This window comes from Sturnus vulgaris, unplaced genomic scaffold (assembly GCF_052056855.1).
Source record: "Sturnus vulgaris isolate bStuVul1 unplaced genomic scaffold, bStuVul1.hap1 Scaffold_817, whole genome shotgun sequence".
Classification (NCBI taxonomy): domain Eukaryota; kingdom Metazoa; phylum Chordata; class Aves; order Passeriformes; family Sturnidae; genus Sturnus; species Sturnus vulgaris.
In genome coordinates, this window is record NW_028276709.1 from 125032 (window position 1) to 148512 (window position 23481).

The window sequence follows — 23481 nt, forward strand, 5'->3', positions numbered from 1 at the left end:
TCACTGCTGTGTTGAAGTGGTCTGAGCACTCAGCCAAATCTGGGCTGACATCGGGCTCTGCCTGGAGCTCGCTCAGCCTGGAGTCAGGCTCGGCTGTGCTCTCTGTTGCTGTGCTGCTGGTCTTTCTACGGCGAAGGGGCACAAACTCGCGGAACATCTGCAGGAGAACAAAGGACAGGGAAGAGAGGCAAGTTCCATGGCATGCTCCAAGCGCTGTGCTGGGCTGAGCAGTGACAGCAGGCCCAGCCCAGGTGGGGATGGCTGCAGGTACCTTCAGTGTTCTGCGGAAGCGGCCACGGGTGGGTTTCTGCTCTTGTGTCGGCTCCATGGCTGCAGCACCTGGCAAAGAGCGAGCGCAGCCAGAGCTGAGGGGCTGCGGGAGAGGCCGGAGAACACAGCCCAGCCCTGCATTCCCCAGGCAGGGACAGCCCCGGGATGCCCCAGGGGATGCCAGCACGGCCGCTGCAGGGTGTCTGCCCGGCCCCTCTTCTGTCCTGTCCCTGGGCATGTCCACAGTGGGTGGGCTGGACTGAGACGAGATGAGACGGGATGGGATGGGACGGACGGGATGGGACGGGACGGGACGGGGCCAAGCTGGATGCATGCACCAGCCCTGAGACCCAGGTGTGCCACTCACCATCCTGCATTGGCTGGAACGGCTCTGACTCTTCGGGCTCTTGAGGAGCTGGGGCAACTCTAGAGCCTCTCCTTTTTATTGCCCTGAACACTTTGAACAGATTGAGAAATCTGCCCGCCATGCCGGAGTCTGGCCTCGAGGGCACCTTCTAGAGAGATGCTTTGGGAAAGTTACAAGGCAACAAGTTGTGCAGCTGTGCCTTAAAGGCACCTGCGACAGAGAAGCCTCAGGAAGGCTGCAGGACAGCAAGTCCTGCACTTGAGGCCTCCTGCCACAAGGGCAGCAGACTCCTCGTAAATGATTCAGATCACCACACCCCAAGGTCTGGCTACTAGTGCACCAGCCACAGGGATCAGAGATACCTCAGGAAAGCTCCAAGTCACCAAGTCCTGCAGTCTTTCCACGAGGTCACCTGCAGGAATAACGCCTCGGAAAAGCTCGGGGTCAGGCACGAACGAGTGTGCTGTGCGGGGGCTCCTCACAGCACCGCTCTGGCGCCTCCTGTCCCGTCGCGTGCTCCGAGCACTCTGGTGTGCCCGTGTCACCACCAGCCCCCATGTCACCACATGTCACAAAGGGTCCTTAGACACGGTTCCATGCCACGGTGACCAGGCTGCACTGCATCACAAAGGGCCCTTGCACACACTGACACCTGCCCTGGGGACACCCTGAGCCCACCCAAAGTGGCCCAGGTTGGAAGGAATCCCTTGGCCCAAATATCTAAGAGAGCCCGACAGGAATGTTAGGAATGGCTCAAATCCTATCCAAGGGCTCCGGGCATTTAAGAGCCCTCAATTCAGGAAAGCCTTCCTTCCCCAAATTCACTGGCATGGCCAGAGAGTGTGACAGATTTGGACGTTTGCTTCCCATCTCAAAGCAGCAACTCATTTGCCTTCATTTGTCATCCATTGGAGAGTCACTTTACAAAAGAACACTACACAGAGGCGAATAAAGGCCATTCTTTGCTTTGCAAATGGTTTTCAATGAAGAGATGATAATATCCTAATTCTAGGAAGGAATAAAAGCTCACAAGGAGTGGAAGTGCACTCAGTGTTAGCAAATTAGCCCAAACAAATGAGAAGATTGCAAAATGGCTAATCCTCCTCCTGGTACAGATAGCTAAGTGGCTCTTTGTCCTGGGGTACAATGCAAAAATGTGTATTCTATCACCATCTGTTAAAATGTGGGAGGGGTGGTGATCCTTATCTCTGTGGGAGATATCCTCTGCTGATGTGCCATCTGATAAGATGGGGGGATGATCATCGTTATCTATTCACAACCCATCCTTCCTCCAGAAGATATATTCCGTTAATGGGCCATTAAGTCCTATTGTGTGACTGATAAGATTACATCACCCCATTGGGAGATGCCCCAGCTGGGGCAGGAGCCAAGCCTTTCCTACCTAGATAAAATACTGGGGTTTGGGACCCGAGGGCAGACCTTTCAACTGGATCCCAGAGGAAAGTCGGACCTTTTTCCACATCATTGCTGGATCTTCGGAGGAAAACTGCACCTTCTACAGGAGCACCGCTTCAACAGAACCACATCTGTCATCCAGGAGGACTGCAGCCACCATTTATATGGACTGCTACCAACACCCTGACTGACAGGGTGTCAGGTTGTATTTCTGACTGTGTTGGTGGTTGTTTCTTTTATATTATTGCATGTATTTTATTTTTTTCTCTTTTCTCCTATTAAATTGTATTACTGACTTGGAGTCTCGCACTGGTTTTACTTTCAAACCAACACACTCTTAAAGTACAGCTCTCCCCTCCTCTTCCCTGCAGGAAGATCAGGACCCCTAACAAAAAATCACAGCTAGTGCTTTGGCCCTGCTCCATAACCAAAGCTGTGCCAAAGCACAGATGCTGCCTTCAAGCTGACTCCAATTCCAGCCTAGACCTCTCACCTTCCACACAGCTCCTTCTCCAAGACGCCCACCAACACCAACCCACCTAATCAGCCACACACAAGCCCCCAACAGCCCGCCAGGATCCCCAGCTATCCCCATCCCTCCGCAGAGCTTTCCCAGCCTCCAGCAGACCCCTGGTTCCCTGCACGTGCCATGGGATGGCACTCGGGAGGATCTGCTCCAAGGCCTTTCCCGGTAGCAAGCTCAGGCTGCCAGGCCTATGGTTCCTGGATCATCCTTCCCACCAACTCTCCCTGTGCACGGCTGCTCCATTTGCACATTGGTGCTCAGCTCAGAGTTCTGCACTTGAGCAGCACTGCTGAGAAAGGATGGAGAGCGGCCTGGCAAGCTCTTTCTCCAGCTCCCTCTTGACTCTTGGGGGAGGTAGAACATTCCACAGGAAAGCACCTGGTGCTACAAGGAGTGGGTGACATCAGACAGCTGTGAGGGGAAGCCTCAGGACTGCTGTAATTCTGAGGGAACACCGTTGGCCTTGACCTGTATGCACCTGCAGAAGCTTAAATCCTCAGCTCCCAGGACCTCTCTTGGCCAGCACCCTGATGTGCACGCAGGACTGCTGCGAGGCACTGCTGGGACCCAGCGGGACAGGAGCTGCTGTCTCGTGTCCACCCAGCACCCCCGACAGAGCCAGGGTCACCCCAAAAGCAGACAAACGATCTGGTGTCGGCAGAGAGGAGCAAGGAGCACTGGGCTGCCTCCTCTCAGGGTATCTCAGCTGGCCCTGGGCCAAAACACGCCCCCGTTTTAAGGCCTGCTAATGCCCAGCTGCCAGAAATGCCGACCTTCTTCTCTCCAAGGCGCACAGGAAGAGCCAATGAGCAGGATGCCTTGGGAGGCAAACCTTCCCGGCCTTTGCTGAGGCCAGGGACACACCAAGATCAGCCAAGACTCTGCAGATTGCCTGGCCCGCACAGCCCAGCTCTTTGCTGGCCCTGGCCCGCAGCAGCTTCCACCAAGCGAGAGGCAATTGCATATTGCCAAGAGCCGAAACACAGCAGGCGGGTGAGATGTGAACAGTGTGCGCATCAAGGCCTTTTAATTCACAGCTCTCAAAGAGAGCTTTGGGGCTCGCAGCTGGACAGAGATGCTCCTGCTCACACCTCTGGCCAAAAGGGGGTAACACAGCGTGCTGCAGGTGCTTGGGTTGGTCTCCACAGCTCCAGGCAGATGCCAAACCTGCTCTTCACAGCCTTCTCCCTTCCCCTGCCCCTGTGCCCAGGGCAGCGGGCCTCAAGGACTCAAAGGACCACAGGGAGCCAAAGGGAATGTTACGAAGGGAGAGGGGAGATGAAACAAGTCTTGCCTCTGCCCAGGCCTCTGGCAGTAGTCATTGGCTTTATTGAGGTGGGCAGCACCCCAAAACCGCTCTTGCTCACAAGTTCTTCATAATGGTTGTTTAAGTCTATTACAAAATGAATTGTTTATTTAATAGACACAATTTTAACAAACAAAAGACTTTAATCTATTTCTTTTGACAAAGGATAAACAAAGAACCACTAGTAGGAGATAATATACTTTGCAAAGCAAAGGAATGAGGTGGAAGGGAAAACAGGGATTGGCGTGGTCTGAGGGCTAGAGGGAGAGAGCTATGTACAGGCAGGGAGAGGGCTGAAGCCATGCGAGCTTCCCACAGGTTCAGCTGTGCCAATCATCAGCTGTGCCTGGAGCTCCAGTGAGATATGCATGTGGTGTCCTCTTCAGTGTCTCCTGGTGCTGTTCTTGGGACACTGGTTCACTGTGTCGCTCAGAGGAACCTAATTCTTCAGCTCTGTTGGCAAACTGGTCTTGAATATTCAGGTTCCAGTGGGATGGACTGGTTTGTTTCCTTGGGGTGTGAATGGCTGGAAGAGAGAAGAGTCACAGTCAGAGCCCGGATCTGTGGGAATCCAAGTAGACCTTCCTGCCAAGGGCAGCCCACTCAGCTCCTGCAATGGCCAGCAGAGAGGAGTTGCCAACGGGATCGGCTGCAAGGTGCAGGCCAAGAATCCCGCCTGTGTCCCAATAAAACACTCGGAGCTCTGCCCACGCCACCCTTCATCCACACAGGGAGCAAAGCCCTCCGCAGCCGGGACAGGGATTGCAACTCCACCTGCCAGCCCCCGCTGCCAGCCCGCTGCCCTCACTCACCCGCACTGAGCACCTGGAGCTCATTCTTCTACTTCCTCATGCGTGCCCCGGCGATCCCTGGGAACACAGAGCCCGTCACGGCTCTGTCCAGCGGCACAGCTCCCTGCCAGCGGCGCTGCCAGCCCTGTGGCCACACGCCCTCGTGGCCCGGCAGGGCTCAGCCCGGGCCCTTGCCGCATCCTGACGCCCAAGGGCACGGCTGCGACACAGGGCGGCAGCAGCCCCGAGGGCAGCCGGGGCTCCACGGCGCCGGGCCCGGATGCCGCGCTGCCGGGGCCGCAGGCGGGGCTGGGGCCGAGCTGCGGCGGGGCGGGGAGGGGAGGGGAGGGGAGGGGAGGGAGCCCGGGCTCACCCATGAACCTGATGGCCGCTAATTGGACGGACTGCTGTGGGCTCTGCAGGTACGGCAGGGCCTGGCGCAGGTGCTCGGCCGCTCGGCTCCTGTCGTCTGCCAGCTGGAGAGAGCGGCGGGAGGGAAGGGTCGGGCCGGGCTTTGTGCCCCTTTGCCAGGCGCTCCCCGCTTTGGCCGGCCCCGGCCTCCCCTGCCCGCACAGCCCTGAGGCGCGGCCAGCAGCCGCTGGGCCGGGGCTCCGTCGGCGCCCGGCTCGGGCCCACAGGAGCCTGGAGAAGAGCCCGTGCGGCTCCTGCGTGCAGCCCTGGGCAGGGCCACAGCTGCCAAGCGCACACAGTGAGCACCGCGCTCAGGGGGCTTGTCCAGGCTGAGCCTGGCGCTTCCAGGCCCTCCTTACCAGGCACTCGGCAAACATCCACAGCTCTTCTGTCTGCAGCGCCTGTTGGAGATCCGTCTTCTTCAAGAACCCCGCCGCACAAAGCAGCGTTTCTCGAGAGGCCTGGAGAGCAGCAGAGATGTGCAGATGGCACCGCAGCTCAGGGCACAGGAGCCGCGTCCCTGTGCCAAGGCGTGCAGGAGGCTGCAGCCCGGGAGGTGCCAGGACCTGCAGGAGGCAGCCGAGCCCCTTCCAGACATCCACCAGCATCACACAAAACTTTACCTTTGCCAGCTCCTGGTTCTCATCATGGCAGTGGAAGAAGAGTGGGAGCAGGCTCTGGCTCACAATTCTCTCCAGGGCCGTTTTTCCCTTGTCCACTACCAAGTCCATCACCTTGCAGAAGAGGTGAACGGAAAGCTGCTGCACATGACTGCTATCCTGGAGGAAAGAAGGAGGAAAAGACCTCAGAAGCAACTTGTACAGCCCACCTGGGCGAAGGCCCAAACATCAGGAAGGCACAAAGTTTCGGGGCAGCAGCCAGTGCTCATGGCTGGGGGCACAGAGCCTTACATTTTCCAGTAGTGACAGGAGTGGCACAGCCAGCTTTGTAGCAGCAGTGCTAGATATCATGAGGTGTTTTTCCTGGAAGATATTTATGAAGACAGAGAGGGACATGCCAATCACCTCTCTCTGTGCATCACCCAGCAGCTCCAGGAGGCTTCAAGACAGGCTGCGTATACGTTTGGCCTGTGTAGAAGACAAGGCTGTGCTGTGAAGCCAAGAACGGCTACAGTGCCACCACTGCCGTGCTGGCACTGCAACCCCACCCTGCTGCCACAGGGCCCAGAGGCCAAAGGCCTGTCGTGATGAACTCAGGGAGGTGAGGCAGGAGAGCTGGGAGCATCTGCTGCAGCTCCTGAAGCCCAGGCAGCCCGAGGGGCAGCTTTCCCCAGCACAGCTTCAGCCGCTGCCCCCTTCTCACCATCGAGGGATCCTTGCTGAGCACCACAAGGCATCTGAGTGCCAGGCGACGTCTCTCCCTGTACTTGCTCTGCAGGTTCCTTGACATGATCTCCAGGATGCTGTCAGCACATTGAGTGAAATCCAAGCAGTCCAGGACCTGAAAGGCACAGGGCAGTGACAGCGGGCCCGGCCGGCAGGAGCGCGCAACCACACAGGGCTGGGCTGAGAGATCAGCACAGGGCACGGGCAGTGTCCCAGGCAGCTGTGGTGACGAGAGGACAGAGAGCTGGGAGGGAGCTCTGGCCAAGAGGCTCACCTCCACAGTGAATGCCAGGAAAGGCAGATCCCAGCGTGGCTCCTGTGTGCTGAGCAGCTGGAGTAGGTGGAGTGCGACATGGGTACACAAGGGCATCAAGCCACGACGCATCAACCTAGCAGGGGGAAAAAGGGAGTAAGACCCTGAGGTGGGGGGAGGGTGCAATAATCTCCCAAGAGTGACTCACAGAGATGCAGTCTTTCCCCAGCATCCCTGGAGGTGATGTGGGCACTTTGGGAGGCTGCCCCTTGTGGGCACCTCCTCTCCCAGCCTGTTCCAGTCTGCTTGGCCGTCCCTCGGTGACAAGGCTCTCTGGCCCATGACCACAGGGACTGTGTGGGGCACGCCAGGCACACAGTGCAAATGTCGGGGGCAGAGGGGAAACAGGGGGTCTCACCTGGCCAGCAGACCCATGGCATAGTGCTGGGTGCCAGCAGAGAGCAGCGTGTCCCAGCCACGCTTGCGCTCCATGGCCATCACCTCAGGGTCATACTGCAGACAGAAGAGCAGAGCCTTCATGGTCTGCACTGCAAACCTGTGTGCAGAGCAAAGCCCAGGTCACACTGGGAGCACTGGCGCTGGCCACAAGGGCATGGGAAGGACAGGAGGACCAGGACCTGTTGGGCTTGCTGGGAAGGTGGTGATCCTCCCGGCACACTCTCCAGAAGTTATCAACTGCCTCTGGCATCTGCTGTGTGGTGATGATGACATGGAAGAGCAGAGCCGTAACCAGAGCGTTGGAAGAATGCATCATGGCCTCATGGCACTGAGGCACCCGGATAATCACCCAGAGCACCAGAGTTGCCTGCAAAAGAAGCAGCCCCAGACAGCGCTCAGTGCCGAGGTGTCCATGGGGCAGGGCCCGAGGGGAGAGGCAGGGGGAGCAGTGGGCCTGGTGCTGCCTGAGCCTGTCCCTAGCCCAGCGCCTGAGGCACAGAGAGGATGGATGGAGATCTGCTGGAGAGGCTACTGGGGAGGAAACCAAGGCCAGTTCCAGAAACTCACAGCCAGGGCAAAAACGTCCTTGTTGTCCCCATCAGAGGTGCACATGCTGTGCAGGGGCCAGGCCTCCATCACACACAGCAGAGTTGGCAGCACCTTCTCCACTGTTGATCCCGATGAGCCTATGGCTCTCCACATCATTGCAGCAGCTCTGTGGGATCAGAGCTCTGTGTCAGGGGTGTCTCAGTCACAGTCCAGTGCCCTGTGCAGCTGTAGGGCCCAGGTGACAGAGCCCCGGTGCCCTGAGGGCCAGGCAGGGAGCGTGGCAGCAGTCTCAGGAGACAGAGGGGCCTGAGGGTCCTGGGCCTGTCTGCCTGTCTGGCAGAGCCCATTGGACAGGCTGTACAGGGCGGTGGGCCCTAAAGGCTGGTGGGCCCTAAAGGCTGTTGAGCCCTGAGCTCTCAAGGCACGTGGGCCTCGTACCTGTCACACGTTGGGGCACAGCGCAGGAGGGTCAGCACCACGTCAGCAGGGTGTTCTCCAGCCAGCCTCAGAATGTCAGTGCACAGACTGACACCCACAGTGGCACAGGACACGAGACTCTGGTGAATGCTTTTCACCATGGCTGGCACCTGGAAGAGGCGTGACGAGGACTTGGAGTGCTGTCCAAGGGACCAGCTTCCCCCAAGAAGTGCTTCCCTTCCTGTGGAGGGAGCAGAAAACATTCATAAAGAAGAAAGTCTCCCTGCATCCTCAGAACAAACTCCTTGGAAAACCATAGCTTAAAGATAAGAAATGGCTTGTGAAATGATGAATACAAAAAGGAATCCAGTTCCCGCCCTTGGTAGATCCTTCGATCTCCAGTATTAGTGGCTCATTCTCTTTTAGTATCCGCAGGCCAGCTTTGAATGTAAAATCCCTCAGGGATTGGTTAGAATGTAGAATTCCCTTGATAATTGGTGCAAACTGTAAAACTCCCAAAAGCTATAAAAACCCCTGTAAAACAATAACCGTTGGTATATGCTAGATTGGATGCCTTCATAGAATAAACTATGGATTTGTGGCTTTCTACATATCCTGGTTTATTTACCCCGCTGGTCTAAGAGCTCACCGCGAGCCAAATTTCTATCTGGGCAAGGCTCGGGAACGTGCTCTGTCGCTGAGGGCTGCAGAAGCGGTCTCAGAGATCCCAAAGGGAGCCCAAAAACCCAGCCAGCGACACCTTCCCACCACACTCTTCTGGCCTCAAAGACCAAGGAGGCACAGTGGCCGTTCCTTGAGGGGATGCACGATCACATGATCCTGGGAGGGCACCAGCCCTGGCCCCAGACTGCTAACCTGCAGCTCAGATGAAACAACACTCTTCTCAACAAAATCGGTGGTGGGAGCATGAATGACAGCGGGAGTGGTGTCAGTATTTGTGATGCCCTGAGTCTCTCCGGTGTCAGCGTTTGTCATGGCCACGTCCTCCGTCACTGCCATGTCAGCCTTTGCCCTGTCATCATTCACTGCTGTGTTGAAGTGGTCTGAGCACTCAGCCAAATCTGGGCTGACATCGGGCTCTGCCTGGAGCTCGCTCAGCCTGGAGTCAGGCTCGGCTGTGCTCTCTGTTGCTGTGCTGCTGGTCTTTCTACGGCGAAGGGGCACAAACTCGCGGAACATCTGCAGGAGAACAAAGGACAGGGAAGAGAGGCAAGTTCCATGGCATGCTCCAAGCGCTGTGCTGGGCTGAGCAGTGACAGCAGGCCCAGCCCAGGTGGGGATGGCTGCAGGTACCTTCAGTGTTCTGCGGAAGCGGCCACGGGTGGGTTTCTGCTCTTGTGTCGGCTCCATGGCTGCAGCACCTGGCAAAGAGCGAGCGCAGCCAGAGCTGAGGGGCTGCGGGAGAGGCCGGAGAACACAGCCCAGCCCTGCATTCCCCAGGCAGGGACAGCCCCGGGATGCCCCAGGGGATGCCAGCACGGCCGCTGCAGGGTGTCTGCCCGGCCCCTCTTCTGTCCTGTCCCTGGGCATGTCCACAGTGGGTGGGCTGGACTGAGACGAGATGAGACGGGATGGGATGGGACGGACGGGATGGGACGGGACGGGACGGGGCCAAGCTGGATGCATGCACCAGCCCTGAGACCCAGGTGTGCCACTCACCATCCTGCATTGGCTGGAACGGCTCTGACTCTTCGGGCTCTTGAGGAGCTGGGGCAACTCTAGAGCCTCTCCTTTTTATTGCCCTGAACACTTTGAACAGATTGAGAAATCTGCCCGCCATGCCGGAGTCTGGCCTCGAGGGCACCTTCTAGAGAGATGTTTTGGGAAAGTTACAAGGCAACAAGTTGTGCAGCTGTGCCTTAAAGGCACCTGCGACAGAGAAGCCTCAGGAAGGCTGCAGGACAGCAAGTCCTGCACTTGAGGCCTCCTGCCACAAGGGCAGCAGACTCCTCGTAAATGATTCAGATCACCACACCCCAAGGTCTGGCTACTAGTGCACCAGCCACAGGGATCAGAGATACCTCAGGAAAGCTCCAAGTCACCAAGTCCTGCAGTCTTTCCACGAGGTCACCTGCAGGAATAACGCCTCGGAAAAGCTCGGGGTCAGGCACGAACGAGTGTGCTGTGCGGGGGCTCCTCACAGCACCGCTCTGGCGCCTCCTGTCCCGTCGCGTGCTCCGAGCACTCTGGTGTGCCCGTGTCACCACCAGCCCCCATGTCACCACATGTCACAAAGGGTCCTTAGACACGGTTCCATGCCACGGTGACCAGGCTGCACTGCATCACAAAGGGCCCTTGCACACACTGACACCTGCCCTGGGGACACCCTGAGCCCACCCAAAGTGGCCCAGGTTGGAAGGAATCCCTTGGCCCAAATATCTAAGAGAGCCCGACAGGAATGTTAGGAATGGCTCAAATCCTATCCAAGGGCTCCGGGCATTTAAGAGCCCTCAATTCAGGAAAGCCTTCCTTCCCCAAATTCACTGGCATGGCCAGAGAGTGTGACAGATTTGGACGTTTGCTTCCCATCTCAAAGCAGCAACTCATTTGCCTTCATTTGTCATCCATTGGAGAGTCACTTTACAAAAGAACACTACACAGAGGCGAATAAAGGCCATTCTTTGCTTTGCAAATGGTTTTCAATGAAGAGATGATAATATCCTAATTCTAGGAAGGAATAAAAGCTCACAAGGAGTGGAAGTGCACTCAGTGTTAGCAAATTAGCCCAAACAAATGAGAAGATTGCAAAATGGCTAATCCTCCTCCTGGTACAGATAGCTAAGTGGCTCTTTGTCCTGGGGTACAATGCAAAAATGTGTATTCTATCACCATCTGTTAAAATGTGGGAGGGGTGGTGATCCTTATCTCTGTGGGAGATATCCTCTGCTGATGTGCCATCTGATAAGATGGGGGGATGATCATCGTTATCTATTCACAACCCATCCTTCCTCCAGAAGATATATTCCGTTAATGGGCCATTAAGTCCTATTGTGTGACTGATAAGATTACATCACCCCATTGGGAGATGCCCCAGCTGGGGCAGGAGCCAAGCCTTTCCTACCTAGATAAAATACTGGGGTTTGGGACCCGAGGGCAGACCTTTCAACTGGATCCCAGAGGAAAGTCGGACCTTTTTCCACATCATTGCTGGATCTTCGGAGGAAAACTGCACCTTCTACAGGAGCACCGCTTCAACAGAACCACATCTGTCATCCAGGAGTACTGCAGCCACCATTTATATGGACTGCTACCAACACCCTGACTGACAGGGTGTCAGGTTGTATTTCTGACTGTGTTGGTGGTTGTTTCTTTTATATTATTGCATGTATTTTATTTTTTTCTCTTTTCTCCTATTAAATTGTATTACTGACTTGGAGTCTCGCACTGGTTTTACTTTCAAACCAACACACTCTTAAAGTACAGCTCTCCCCTCCTCTTCCCTGCAGGAAGATCAGGACCCCTAACAAAAAATCACAGCTAGTGCTTTGGCCCTGCTCCATAACCAAAGCTGTGCCAAAGCACAGATGCTGCCTTCAAGCTGACTCCAATTCCAGCCTAGACCTCTCACCTTCCACACAGCTCCTTCTCCAAGACGCCCACCAACACCAACCCACCTAATCAGCCACACACAAGCCCCCAACAGCCCGCCAGGATCCCCAGCTATCCCCATCCCTCCGCAGAGCTTTCCCAGCCTCCAGCAGACCCCTGGTTCCCTGCACGTGCCATGGGATGGCACTCGGGAGGATCTGCTCCAAGGCCTTTCCCGGTAGCAAGCTCAGGCTGCCAGGCCTATGGTTCCTGGATCATCCTTCCCACCAACTCTCCCTGTGCACGGCTGCTCCATTTGCACATTGGTGCTCAGCTCAGAGTTCTGCACTTGAGCAGCACTGCTGAGAAAGGATGGAGAGCGGCCTGGCAAGCTCTTTCTCCAGCTCCCTCTTGACTCTTGGGGGAGGTAGAACATTCCACAGGAAAGCACCTGGTGCTACAAGGAGTGGGTGACATCAGACAGCTGTGAGGGGAAGCCTCAGGACTGCTGTAATTCTGAGGGAACACCGTTGGCCTTGACCTGTATGCACCTGCAGAAGCTTAAATCCTCAGCTCCCAGGACCTCTCTTGGCCAGCACCCTGATGTGCACGCAGGACTGCTGCGAGGCACTGCTGGGACCCAGCGGGACAGGAGCTGCTGTCTCGTGTCCACCCAGCACCCCCGACAGAGCCAGGGTCACCCCAAAAGCAGACAAACGATCTGGTGTCGGCAGAGAGGAGCAAGGAGCACTGGGCTGCCTCCTCTCAGGGTATCTCAGCTGGCCCTGGGCCAAAACACGCCCCCGTTTTAAGGCCTGCTAATGCCCAGCTGCCAGAAATGCCGACCTTCTTCTCTCCAAGGCGCACAGGAAGAGCCAATGAGCAGGATGCCTTGGGAGGCAAACCTTCCCGGCCTTTGCTGAGGCCAGGGACACACCAAGATCAGCCAAGACTCTGCAGATTGCCTGGCCCGCACAGCCCAGCTCTTTGCTGGCCCTGGCCCGCAGCAGCTTCCACCAAGCGAGAGGCAATTGCATATTGCCAAGAGCCGAAACACAGCAGGCGGGTGAGATGTGAACAGTGTGTGCATCAAGGCCTTTTAATTCACAGCTCTCAAAGAGAGCTTTGGGGCTCGCAGCTGGACAGAGATGCTCCTGCTCACACCTCTGGCCAAAAGGGGGTAACACAGCGTGCTGCAGGTGCTTGGGTTGGTCTCCACAGCTCCAGGCAGATGCCAAACCTGCTCTTCACAGCCTTCTCCCTTCCCCTGCCCCTGTGCCCAGGGCAGCGGGCCTCAAGGACTCAAAGGACCACAGGGAGCCAAAGGGAATGTTACGAAGGGAGAGGGGAGATGAAACAAGTCTTGCCTCTGCCCAGGCCTCTGGCAGTAGTCATTGGCTTTATTGAGGTGGGCAGCACCCCAAAACCGCTCTTGCTCACAAGTTCTTCATAATGGTTGTTTAAGTCTATTACAAAATGAATTGTTTATTTAATAGACACAATTTTAACAAACAAAAGACTTTAATCTATTTCTTTTGACAAAGGATAAACAAAGAACCACTAGTAGGAGATAATATACTTTGCAAAGCAAAGGAATGAGGTGGAAGGGAAAACAGGGATTGGCGTGGTCTGAGGGCTAGAGGGAGAGAGCTATGTACAGGCAGGGAGAGGGCTGAAGCCATGCGAGCTTCCCACAGGTTCAGCTGTGCCAATCATCAGCTGTGCCTGGAGCTCCAGTGAGATATGCATGTGGTGTCCTCTTCAGTGTCTCCTGGTGCTGTTCTTGGGACACTGGTTCACTGTGTCGCTCAGAGGAACCTAATTCTTCAGCTCTGTTGGCAAACTGGTCTTGAATATTCAGGTTCCAGTGGGATGGACTGGTTTGTTTCCTTGGGGTGTGAATGGCTGGAAGAGAGAAGAGTCACAGTCAGAGCCCGGATCTGTGGGAATCCAAGTAGACCTTCCTGCCAAGGGCAGCCCACTCAGCTCCTGCAATGGCCAGCAGAGAGGAGTTGCCAACGGGATCGGCTGCAAGGTGCAGGCCAAGAATCCCGCCTGTGTCCCAATAAAACACTCGGAGCTCTGCCCACGCCACCCTTCATCCACACAGGGAGCAAAGCCCTCCGCAGCCGGGACAGGGATTGCAACTCCACCTGCCAGCCCCCGCTGCCAGCCCGCTGCCCTCACTCACCCGCACTGAGCACCTGGAGCTCATTCTTCTACTTCCTCATGCGTGCCCCGGCGATCCCTGGGAACACAGAGCCCGTCACGGCTCTGTCCAGCGGCACAGCTCCCTGCCAGCGGCGCTGCCAGCCCTGTGGCCACACGCCCTCGTGGCCCGGCAGGGCTCAGCCCGGGCCCTTGCCGCATCCTGACGCCCAAGGGCACGGCTGCGACACAGGGCGGCAGCAGCCCCGAGGGCAGCCGGGGCTCCACGGCGCCGGGCCCGGATGCCGCGCTGCCGGGGCCGCAGGCGGGGCTGGGGCCGAGCTGCGGCGGGGCGGGGAGGGGAGGGGAGGGGAGGGGAGGGAGCCCGGGCTCACCCATGAACCTGATGGCCGCTAATTGGACGGACTGCTGTGGGCTCTGCAGGTACGGCAGGGCCTGGCGCAGGTGCTCGGCCGCTCGGCTCCTGTCGTCTGCCAGCTGGAGAGAGCGGCGGGAGGGAAGGGTCGGGCCGGGCTTTGTGCCCCTTTGCCAGGCGCTCCCCGCTTTGGCCGGCCCCGGCCTCCCCTGCCCGCACAGCCCTGAGGCGCGGCCAGCAGCCGCTGGGCCGGGGCTCCGTCGGCGCCCGGCTCGGGCCCACAGGAGCCTGGAGAAGAGCCCGTGCGGCTCCTGCGTGCAGCCCTGGGCAGGGCCACAGCTGCCAAGCGCACACAGTGAGCACCGCGCTCAGGGGGCTTGTCCAGGCTGAGCCTGGCGCTTCCAGGCCCTCCTTACCAGGCACTCGGCAAACATCCACAGCTCTTCTGTCTGCAGCGCCTGTTGGAGATCCGTCTTCTTCAAGAACCCCGCCGCACAAAGCAGCGTTTCTCGAGAGGCCTGGAGAGCAGCAGAGATGTGCAGATGGCACCGCAGCTCAGGGCACAGGAGCCGCGTCCCTGTGCCAAGGCGTGCAGGAGGCTGCAGCCCGGGAGGTGCCAGGACCTGCAGGAGGCAGCCGAGCCCCTTCCAGACATCCACCAGCATCACACAAAACTTTACCTTTGCCAGCTCCTGGTTCTCATCATGGCAGTGGAAGAAGAGTGGGAGCAGGCTCTGGCTCACAATTCTCTCCAGGGCCGTTTTTCCCTTGTCCACTACCAAGTCCATCACCTTGCAGAAGAGGTGAACGGAAAGCTGCTGCACATGACTGCTATCCTGGAGGAAAGAAGGAGGAAAAGACCTCAGAAGCAACTTGTACAGCCCACCTGGGCGAAGGCCCAAACATCAGGAAGGCACAAAGTTTCGGGGCAGCAGCCAGTGCTCATGGCTGGGGGCACAGAGCCTTACATTTTCCAGTAGTGACAGGAGTGGCACAGCCAGCTTTGTAGCAGCAGTGCTAGATATCATGAGGTGTTTTTCCTGGAAGATATTTATGAAGACAGAGAGGGACATGCCAATCACCTCTCTCTGTGCATCACCCAGCAGCTCCAGGAGGCTTCGAGACAGGCTGCGTATACGTTTGGCCTGTGTAGAAGACAAGGCTGTGCTGTGAAGCCAAGAACGGCTACAGTGCCACCACTGCCGTGCTGGCACTGCAACCCCACCCTGCTGCCACAGGGCCCAGAGGCCAAAGGCCTGTCGTGATGAACTCAGGGAGGTGAGGCAGGAGAGCTGGGAGCATCTGCTGCAGCTCCTGAAGCCCAGGCAGCCCGAGGGGCAGCTTTCCCCAGCACAGCTTCAGCCGCTGCCCCCTTCTCACCATCGAGGGATCCTTGCTGAGCACCACAAGGCATCTGAGTGCCAGGCGACGTCTCTCCCTGTACTTGCTCTGCAGGTTCCTTGACATGATCTCCAGGATGCTGTCAGCACATTGAGTGAAATCCAAGCAGTCCAGGACCTGAAAGGCACAGGGCAGTGACAGCGGACCCGGCCGGCAGGAGCGCGCAACCACACAGGGCTGGGCTGAGAGATCAGCACAGGGCACGGGCAGTGTCCCAGGCAGCTGTGGTGACGAGAGGACAGAGAGCTGGGAGGGAGCTCTGGCCAAGAGGCTCACCTCCACAGTGAATGCCAGGAAAGGCAGATCCCAGCGTGGCTCCTGTGTGCTGAGCAGCTGGAGTAGGTGGAGTGCGACATGGGTACACAAGGGCATCAAGCCACGACGCATCAACCTAGCAGGGGGAAAAAGGGAGTAAGACCCTGAGGTGGGGGGAGGGTGCAATAATCTCCCAAGAGTGACTCACAGAGATGCAGTCTTTCCCCAGCATCCCTGGAGGTGATGTGGGCACTTTGGGAGGCTGCCCCTTGTGGGCACCTCCTCTCCCAGCCTTTTGCAGTCTGCTTGGCCGTCCCTCGGTGACAAGGCTCTCTGGCCCATGACCACAGGGACTGTGTGGGGCACGCCAGGCACACAGTGCAAATGTCGGGGGCAGAGGGGAAACAGGGGGTCTCACCTGGCCAGCAGACCCATGGCATAGTGCTGGGTGCCAGCAGAGAGCAGCGTGTCCCAGCCACGCTTGCGCTCCATGGCCATCACCTCAGGGTCATACTGCAGACAGAAGAGCAGAGCCTTCATGGTCTGCACTGCAAACCTGTGTGCAGAGCAAAGCCCAGGTCACACTGGGAGCACTGGCGCTGGCCACAAGGGCATGGGAAGGACAGGAGGACCAGGACCTGTTGGGCTTGCTGGGAAGGTGGTGATCCTCCCGGCACGCTCTCCAGAAGTTATCAACTGCCTCTGGCATCTGCTGTGTGGTGATGATGACATGGAAGAGCAGAGCCGTAACCAGAGCGTTGGAAGAATGCATCATGGCCTCATGGCACTGAGGCACCCGGATAATCACCCAGAGCACCAGAGTTGCCTGCAAAAGAAGCAGCCCCAGACAGCGCTCAGTGCCGAGGTGTCCATGGGGCAGGGCCCGAGGGGAGAGGCAGGGGGAGCAGTGGGCCTGGTGCTGCCTGAGCCTGTCCCTAGCCCAGCGCCTGAGGCACAGAGAGGATGGATGGAGATCTGCTGGAGAGGCTACTGGCGAGGAAACCAAGGCCAGTTCCAGAAACTCACAGCCAGGGCAAAAACGTCCTTGTTGTCCCCATCAGAGGTGCACATGCTGTGCAGGGGCCAGGCCTCCATCACACACAGCAGAGTTGGCAGCACCTTCTCCACTGTTGATCCCGATGAGCCTATGGCTCTCCACATCCTTGCAGCAGCTCTGTGGGATCAGAGCTCTGTGTCAGGGGTGTCTCAGTCACAGTCCAGTGCCCTGTGCAGCTGTAGGGCCCAGGTGACAGAGCCCCGGTGCCCTGAGGGCCAGGCAGGGAGCGTGGCAGCAGTCTCAGGAGACAGAGGGGCCTGAGGGTCCTGGGCCTGTCTGCCTGTCTGGCAGAGCCCATTGGACAGGCTGTACAGGGCGGTGGGCCCTAAAGGCTGGTGGGCCCTAAAGGCTGTTGAGCCCTGAGCTCTCAAGGCACGTGGGCCTCGTACCTGTCACACGTTGGGGCACAGCGCAGGAGGGTCAGCACCACGTCAGCAGGGTGTTCTCCAGCCAGCCTCAGAATGTCAGTGCGCAGACTGACACCCACAGTGGCACAGGACACGAGACTCTGGTGAATGCTTTTCACCATGGCTGGCACCTGGAAGAGGCGTGACGAGGACTTGGAGTGCTGTCCAAGGGACCAGCTTCCCCCAAGAAGTGCTTCCCTTCCTGTGGAGGGAGCAGAAAACATTCATAAAGAAGAAAGTCTCCCTGCATCCTCAGAACAAACTCCTTGGAAAACCATAGCTTAAAGATAAGAAATGGCTTGTGAAATGATGAATACAAAAAGGAATCCAGTTCCCGCCCTTGGTAGATCCTTCGATCTCCAGTATTAGTGGCTCATTCTCTTTTAGTATCCGCAGGCCAGCTTTGAATGTAAAATCCCTCAGGGATTGGTTAGAATGTAGAATTCCCTTGATAATTGGTGCAAACTGTAAAACTCCCAAAAGCTATAAAAACCCCTGTAAAACAATAACCGTTGGTATATGCTAGATTGGATGCCTTCATAGAATAAACTATGGATTTGTGGCTTTCTACATATCCTGGTTTATTTACCCCGCTGGTCTAAGAGCTCACCGCGAGCCAAATTTCTATCTGGGCAAGGCTCGGGAACGTGCTCTGTCGCTGAGGGCTGCAGAAGCGGTCTCAGAGATCCCAAAGGGAGCCCAAAAACCCAGCCAGCGACACCTTCCCACCACACTCTTCTGGCCTCAAAGACCAAGGAGGCACAGTGGCCGTTCCTTGAGGGGATGCACGATCACATGATCCTGGGAGGGCACCAGCCCTGGCCCCAGACTGCTAACCTGCAGCTCAGATGAAACAACACTCTTCTCAACAAAATCGGTGGTGGGAGCATGAATGACAGCGGGAGTGGTGTCAGTATTTGTGATGCCCTGAGTCTCTCCGGTGTCAGCGTTTGTCATGGCCACGTCCTCCGTCACTGCCATGTCAGCCTTTGCCCTGTCATCATTCACTGCTGTGTTGAAGTGGTCTGAGCACTCAGCCAAATCTGGGCTGACATCGGGCTCTGCCTGGAGCTCGCTCAGCCTGGAGTCAGGCTCGGCTGTGCTCTCTGTTGCTGTGCTGCTGGTCTTTCTACGGCGAAGGGGCACAAACTCGCGGAACATCTGCAGGAGAACAAAGGACAGGGAAGAGAGGCAAGTTCCATGGCATGCTCCAAGCGCTGTGCTGGGCTGAGCAGTGACAGCAGGCCCAGCCCAGGTGGGGATGGCTGCAGGTACCTTCAGTGTTCTGCGGAAGCGGCCACGGGTGGGTTTCTGCTCTTGTGTCGGCTCCATGGCTGCAGCACCTGGCAAAGAGCGAGCGCAGCCAGAGCTGAGGGGCTGCGGGAGAGGCCGGAGAACACAGCCCAGCCCTGCATTCCCCAGGCAGGGACAGCCCCGGGATGCCCCAGGGGATGCCAGCACGGCCGCTGCAGGGTGTCTGCCCGGCCCCTCTTCTGTCCTGTCCCTGGGCATGTCCACAGTGGGTGGGCTGGACTGAGACGAGATGAGACGGGATGGGATGGGACGGACGGGATGGGACGGGACGGGACGGGGCCAAGCTGGATGCATGCACCAGCCCTGAGACCCAGGTGTGCCACTCACCATCCTGCATTGGCTGGAACGGCTCTGACTCTTCGGGCTCTTGAGGAGCTGGGGCAACTCTAGAGCCTCTCCTTTTTATTGCCCTGAACACTTTGAACAGATTGAGAAATCTGCCCGCCATGCCGGAGTCTGGCCTCGAGGGCACCTTCTAGAGAGATGCTTTGGGAAAGTTACAAGGCAACAAGTTGTGCAGCTGTGCCTTAAAGGCACCTGCGACAGAGAAGCCTCAGGAAGGCTGCAGGACAGCAAGTCCTGCACTTGAGGCCTCCTGCCACAAGGGCAGCAGACTCCTCGTAAATGATTCAGATCACCACACCCCAAGGTCTGGCTACTAGTGCACCAGCCACAGGGATCAGAGATACCTCAGGAAAGCTCCAAGTCACCAAGTCCTGCAGTCTTTCCACGAGGTCACCTGCAGGAATAACGCCTCGGAAAAGCTCGGGGTCAGGCACGAACGAGTGTGCTGTGCGGGGGCTCCTCACAGCACCGCTCTGGCGCCTCCTGTCCCGTCGCGTGCTCCGAGCACTCTGGTGTGCCCGTGTCACCACCAGCCCCCATGTCACCACATGTCACAAAGGGTCCTTAGACACGGTTCCATGCCACGGTGACCAGGCTGCACTGCATCACAAAGGGCCCTTGCACACACTGACACCTGCCCTGGGGACACCCTGAGCCCACCCAAAGTGGCCCAGGTTGGAAGGAATCCCTTGGCCCAAATATCTAAGAGAGCCCGACAGGAATGTTAGGAATGGCTCAAATCCTATCCAAGGGCTCCGGGCATTTAAGAGCCCTCAATTCAGGAAAGCCTTCCTTCCCCAAATTCACTGGCATGGCCAGAGAGTGTGACAGATTTGGACGTTTGCTTCCCATCTCAAAGCAGCAACTCATTTGCCTTCATTTGTCATCCATTGGAGAGTCACTTTACAAAAGAACACTACACAGAGGCGAATAAAGGCCATTCTTTGCTTTGCAAATGGTTTTCAATGAAGAGATGATAATATCCTAATTCTAGGAAGGAATAAAAGCTCACAAGGAGTGGAAGTGCACTCAGTGTTAGCAAATTAGCCCAAACAAATGAGAAGATTGCAAAATGGCTAATCCTCCTCCTGGTACAGATAGCTAAGTGGCTCTTTGTCCTGGGGTACAATGCAAAAATGTGTATTCTATCACCATCTGTTAAAATGTGGGAGGGGTGGTGATCCTTATCTCTGTGGGAGATATCCTCTGCTGATGTGCCATCTGATAAGATGGGGGGATGATCATCGTTATCTATTCACAACCCATCCTTCCTCCAGAAGATATATTCCGTTAATGGGCCATTAAGTCCTATTGTGTGACTGATAAGATTACATCACCCCATTGGGAGATGCCCCAGCTGGGGCAGGAGCCAAGCCTTTCCTACCTAGATAAAATACTGGGGTTTGGGACCCGAGGGCAGACCTTTCAACTGGATCCCAGAGGAAAGTCGGACCTTTTTCCACATCATTGCTGGATCTTCGGAGGAAAACTGCACCTTCTACAGGAGCACCGCTTCAACAGAACCACATCTGTCATCCAGGAGGACTGCAGCCACCATTTATATGGACTGCTACCAACACCCTGACTGACAGGGTGTCAGGTTGTATTTCTGACTGTGTTGGTGGTTGTTTCTTTTATATTATTGCATGTATTTTATTTTTTTCTCTTTTCTCCTATTAAATTGTATTACTGACTTGGAGTCTCGCACTGGTTTTACTTTCAAACCAACACACTCTTAAAGTACAGCTCTCCCCTCCTCTTCCCTGCAGGAAGATCAGGACCCCTAACAAAAAATCACAGCTAGTGCTTTGGCCCTGCTCCATAACCAAAGCTGTGCCAAAGCACAGATGCTGCCTTCAAGCTGACTCCAATTCCAGCCTAGACCTCTCACCTTCCACACAGCTCCTTCTCCAAGACGCCCACCAACACCAACCCACCTAATCAGCCACACACAAGCCCCCAACAGCCCGCCAGGATCCCCAGCTATCCCCATCCCTCCGCAGAGCTTTCCCAGCCTCCAGCAGACCCCTGGTTCCCTGCACGTGCCATGGGATGGCACTCGGGAGGATCTGCTCCAAGGCCTTTCCCGGTAGCAAGCTCAGGCTGCCAGGCCTATGGTTCCTGGATCATCCTTCCCACCAACTCTCCCTGTGCACGGCTGCTCCATTTGCACATTGGTGCTCAGCTCAGAGTTCTGCACTTGAGCAGCACTGCTGAGAAAGGATGGAGAGCGGCCTGGCAAGCTCTTTCTCCAGCTCCCTCTTGACTCTTGGGGGAGGTAGAACATTCCACAGGAAAGCACCTGGTGCTACAAGGAGTGGGTGACATCAGACAGCTGTGAGGGGAAGCCTCAGGACTGCTGTAATTCTGAGGGAACACCGTTGGCCTTGACCTGTATGCACCTGCAGAAGCTTAAATCCTCAGCTCCCAGGACCTCTCTTGGCCAGCACCCTGATGTGCACGCAGGACTGCTGCGAGGCACTGCTGGGACCCAGCGGGACAGGAGCTGCTGTCTCGTGTCCACCCAGCACCCCCGACAGAGCCAGGGTCACCCCAAAAGCAGACAAACGATCTGGTGTCGGCAGAGAGGAGCAAGGAGCACTGGGCTGCCTCCTCTCAGGGTATCTCAGCTGGCCCTGGGCCAAAACACGCCCCCGTTTTAAGGCCTGCTAATGCCCAGCTGCCAGAAATGCCGACCTTCTTCTCTCCAAGGCGCACAGGAAGAGCCAATGAGCAGGATGCCTTGGGAGGCAAACCTTCCCGGCCTTTGCTGAGGCCAGGGACACACCAAGATCAGCCAAGACTCTGCAGATTGCCTGGCCCGCACAGCCCAGCTCTTTGCTGGCCCTGGCCCGCAGCAGCTTCCACCAAGCGAGAGGCAATTGCATATTGCCAAGAGCCGAAACACAGCAGGCGGGTGAGATGTGAACAGTGTGCGCATCAAGGCCTTTTAATTCACAGCTCTCAAAGAGAGCTTTGGGGCTCGCAGCTGGACAGAGATGCTCCTGCTCACACCTCTGGCCAAAAGGGGGTAACACAGCGTGCTGCAGGTGCTTGGGTTGGTCTCCACAGCTCCAGGCAGATGCCAAACCTGCTCTTCACAGCCTTCTCCCTTCCCCTGCCCCTGTGCCCAGGGCAGCGGGCCTCAAGGACTCAAAGGACCACAGGGAGCCAAAGGGAATGTTACGAAGGGAGAGGGGAGATGAAACAAGTCTTGCCTCTGCCCAGGCCTCTGGCAGTAGTCATTGGCTTTATTGAGGTGGGCAGCACCCCAAAACCGCTCTTGCTCACAAGTTCTTCATAATGGTTGTTTAAGTCTATTACAAAATGAATTGTTTATTTAATAGACACAATTTTAACAAACAAAAGACTTTAATCTATTTCTTTTGACAAAGGATAAACAAAGAACCACTAGTAGGAGATAATATACTTTGCAAAGCAAAGGAATGAGGTGGAAGGGAAAACAGGGATTGGCGTGGTCTGAGGGCTAGAGGGAGAGAGCTATGTACAGGCAGGGAGAGGGCTGAAGCCATGCGAGCTTCCCACAGGTTCAGCTGTGCCAATCATCAGCTGTGCCTGGAGCTCCAGTGAGATATGCATGTGGTGTCCTCTTCAGTGTCTCCTGGTGCTGTTCTTGGGACACTGGTTCACTGTGTCGCTCAGAGGAACCTAATTCTTCAGCTCTGTTGGCAAACTGGTCTTGAATATTCAGGTTCCAGTGGGATGGACTGGTTTGTTTCCTTGGGGTGTGAATGGCTGGAAGAGAGAAGAGTCACAGTCAGAGCCCGGATCTGTGGGAATCCAAGTAGACCTTCCTGCCAAGGGCAGCCCACTCAGCTCCTGCAATGGCCAGCAGAGAGGAGTTGCCAACGGGATCGGCTGCAAGGTGCAGGCCAAGAATCCCGCCTGTGTCCCAATAAAACACTCGGAGCTCTGCCCACGCCACCCTTCATCCACACAGGGAGCAAAGCCCTCCGCAGCCGGGACAGGGATTGCAACTCCACCTGCCAGCCCCCGCTGCCAGCCCGCTGCCCTCACTCACCCGCACTGAGCACCTGGAGCTCATTCTTCTACTTCCTCATGCGTGCCCCGGCGATCCCTGGGAACACAGAGCCCGTCACGGCTCTGTCCAGCGGCACAGCTCCCTGCCAGCGGCGCTGCCAGCCCTGTGGCCACACGCCCTCGTGGCCCGGCAGGGCTCAGCCCGGGCCCTTGCTGCATCCTGACGCCCAAGGGCACGGCTGCGACACAGGGCGGCAGCAGCCCCGAGGGCAGCCGGGGCTCCACGGCGCCGGGCCCGGATGCCGCGCTGCCGGGGCCGCAGGCGGGGCTGGGGCCGAGCTGCGGCGGGGCGGGGAGGGGAGGGGAGGGGAGGGGAGGGAGCCCGGGCTCACCCATGAACCTGATGGCCGCTAATTGGACGGACTGCTGTGGGCTCTGCAGGTACGGCAGGGCCTGGCGCAGGTGCTCGGCCGCTCGGCTCCTGTCGTCTGCCAGCTGGAGAGAGCGGCGGGAGGG

At 57.1% G+C, this 23481-nt stretch overlaps 1 protein-coding gene and 1 long non-coding RNA gene across 2 annotated transcripts; both read right to left on the minus strand.

The window, feature by feature from the left end:
* Positions 1-1963: 1963 nt before the first annotated feature.
* Positions 1964-15053, minus strand: LOC148217486 (uncharacterized). The gene is made up of 7 exons (XM_088158595.1): positions 14865-15053; positions 14601-14702; positions 14204-14306; positions 5711-5916; positions 5447-5548; positions 5050-5152; positions 1964-1974 (listed from the first exon to the last, which is right to left on the minus strand). The coding sequence occupies exons 1-7, from the start codon at positions 14970-14972 to the stop codon at positions 1964-1966; spliced, it is 735 nt and encodes a 244-aa protein (XP_088014721.1). The 5' UTR covers positions 14973-15053.
* A 146-nt stretch (positions 15054-15199) lies between these two features.
* On the minus strand, positions 15200-15981 carry LOC148217487 (uncharacterized). Its single transcript, XR_015801050.1, has 3 exons — positions 15862-15981; positions 15565-15702; positions 15200-15329 (listed from the first exon to the last, which is right to left on the minus strand). It is a non-coding gene; the product is annotated as an uncharacterized LOC148217487 (long non-coding RNA).
* Between the last annotated feature and the right edge of the window lie 7500 nt (positions 15982-23481).

Coding starts and splice junctions, on each gene's coding strand:
- LOC148217486 (XM_088158595.1), bottom strand. CDS start 14,972: ATGGACTTGGTAGTGGACAAGGGAAAAACGGCCCTGGAGAGAATTGTG. Junction 14,307..14,600: donor GGATGTTTGCCGAGTGCCTG/GTAAGGAGGGCC, acceptor CGCTCTCTCCAG/CTGGCAGACGACAGGAGCCG. Junction 5,153..5,446: donor GGATGTTTGCCGAGTGCCTG/GTAAGGAGGGCC, acceptor CGCTCTCTCCAG/CTGGCAGACGACAGGAGCCG.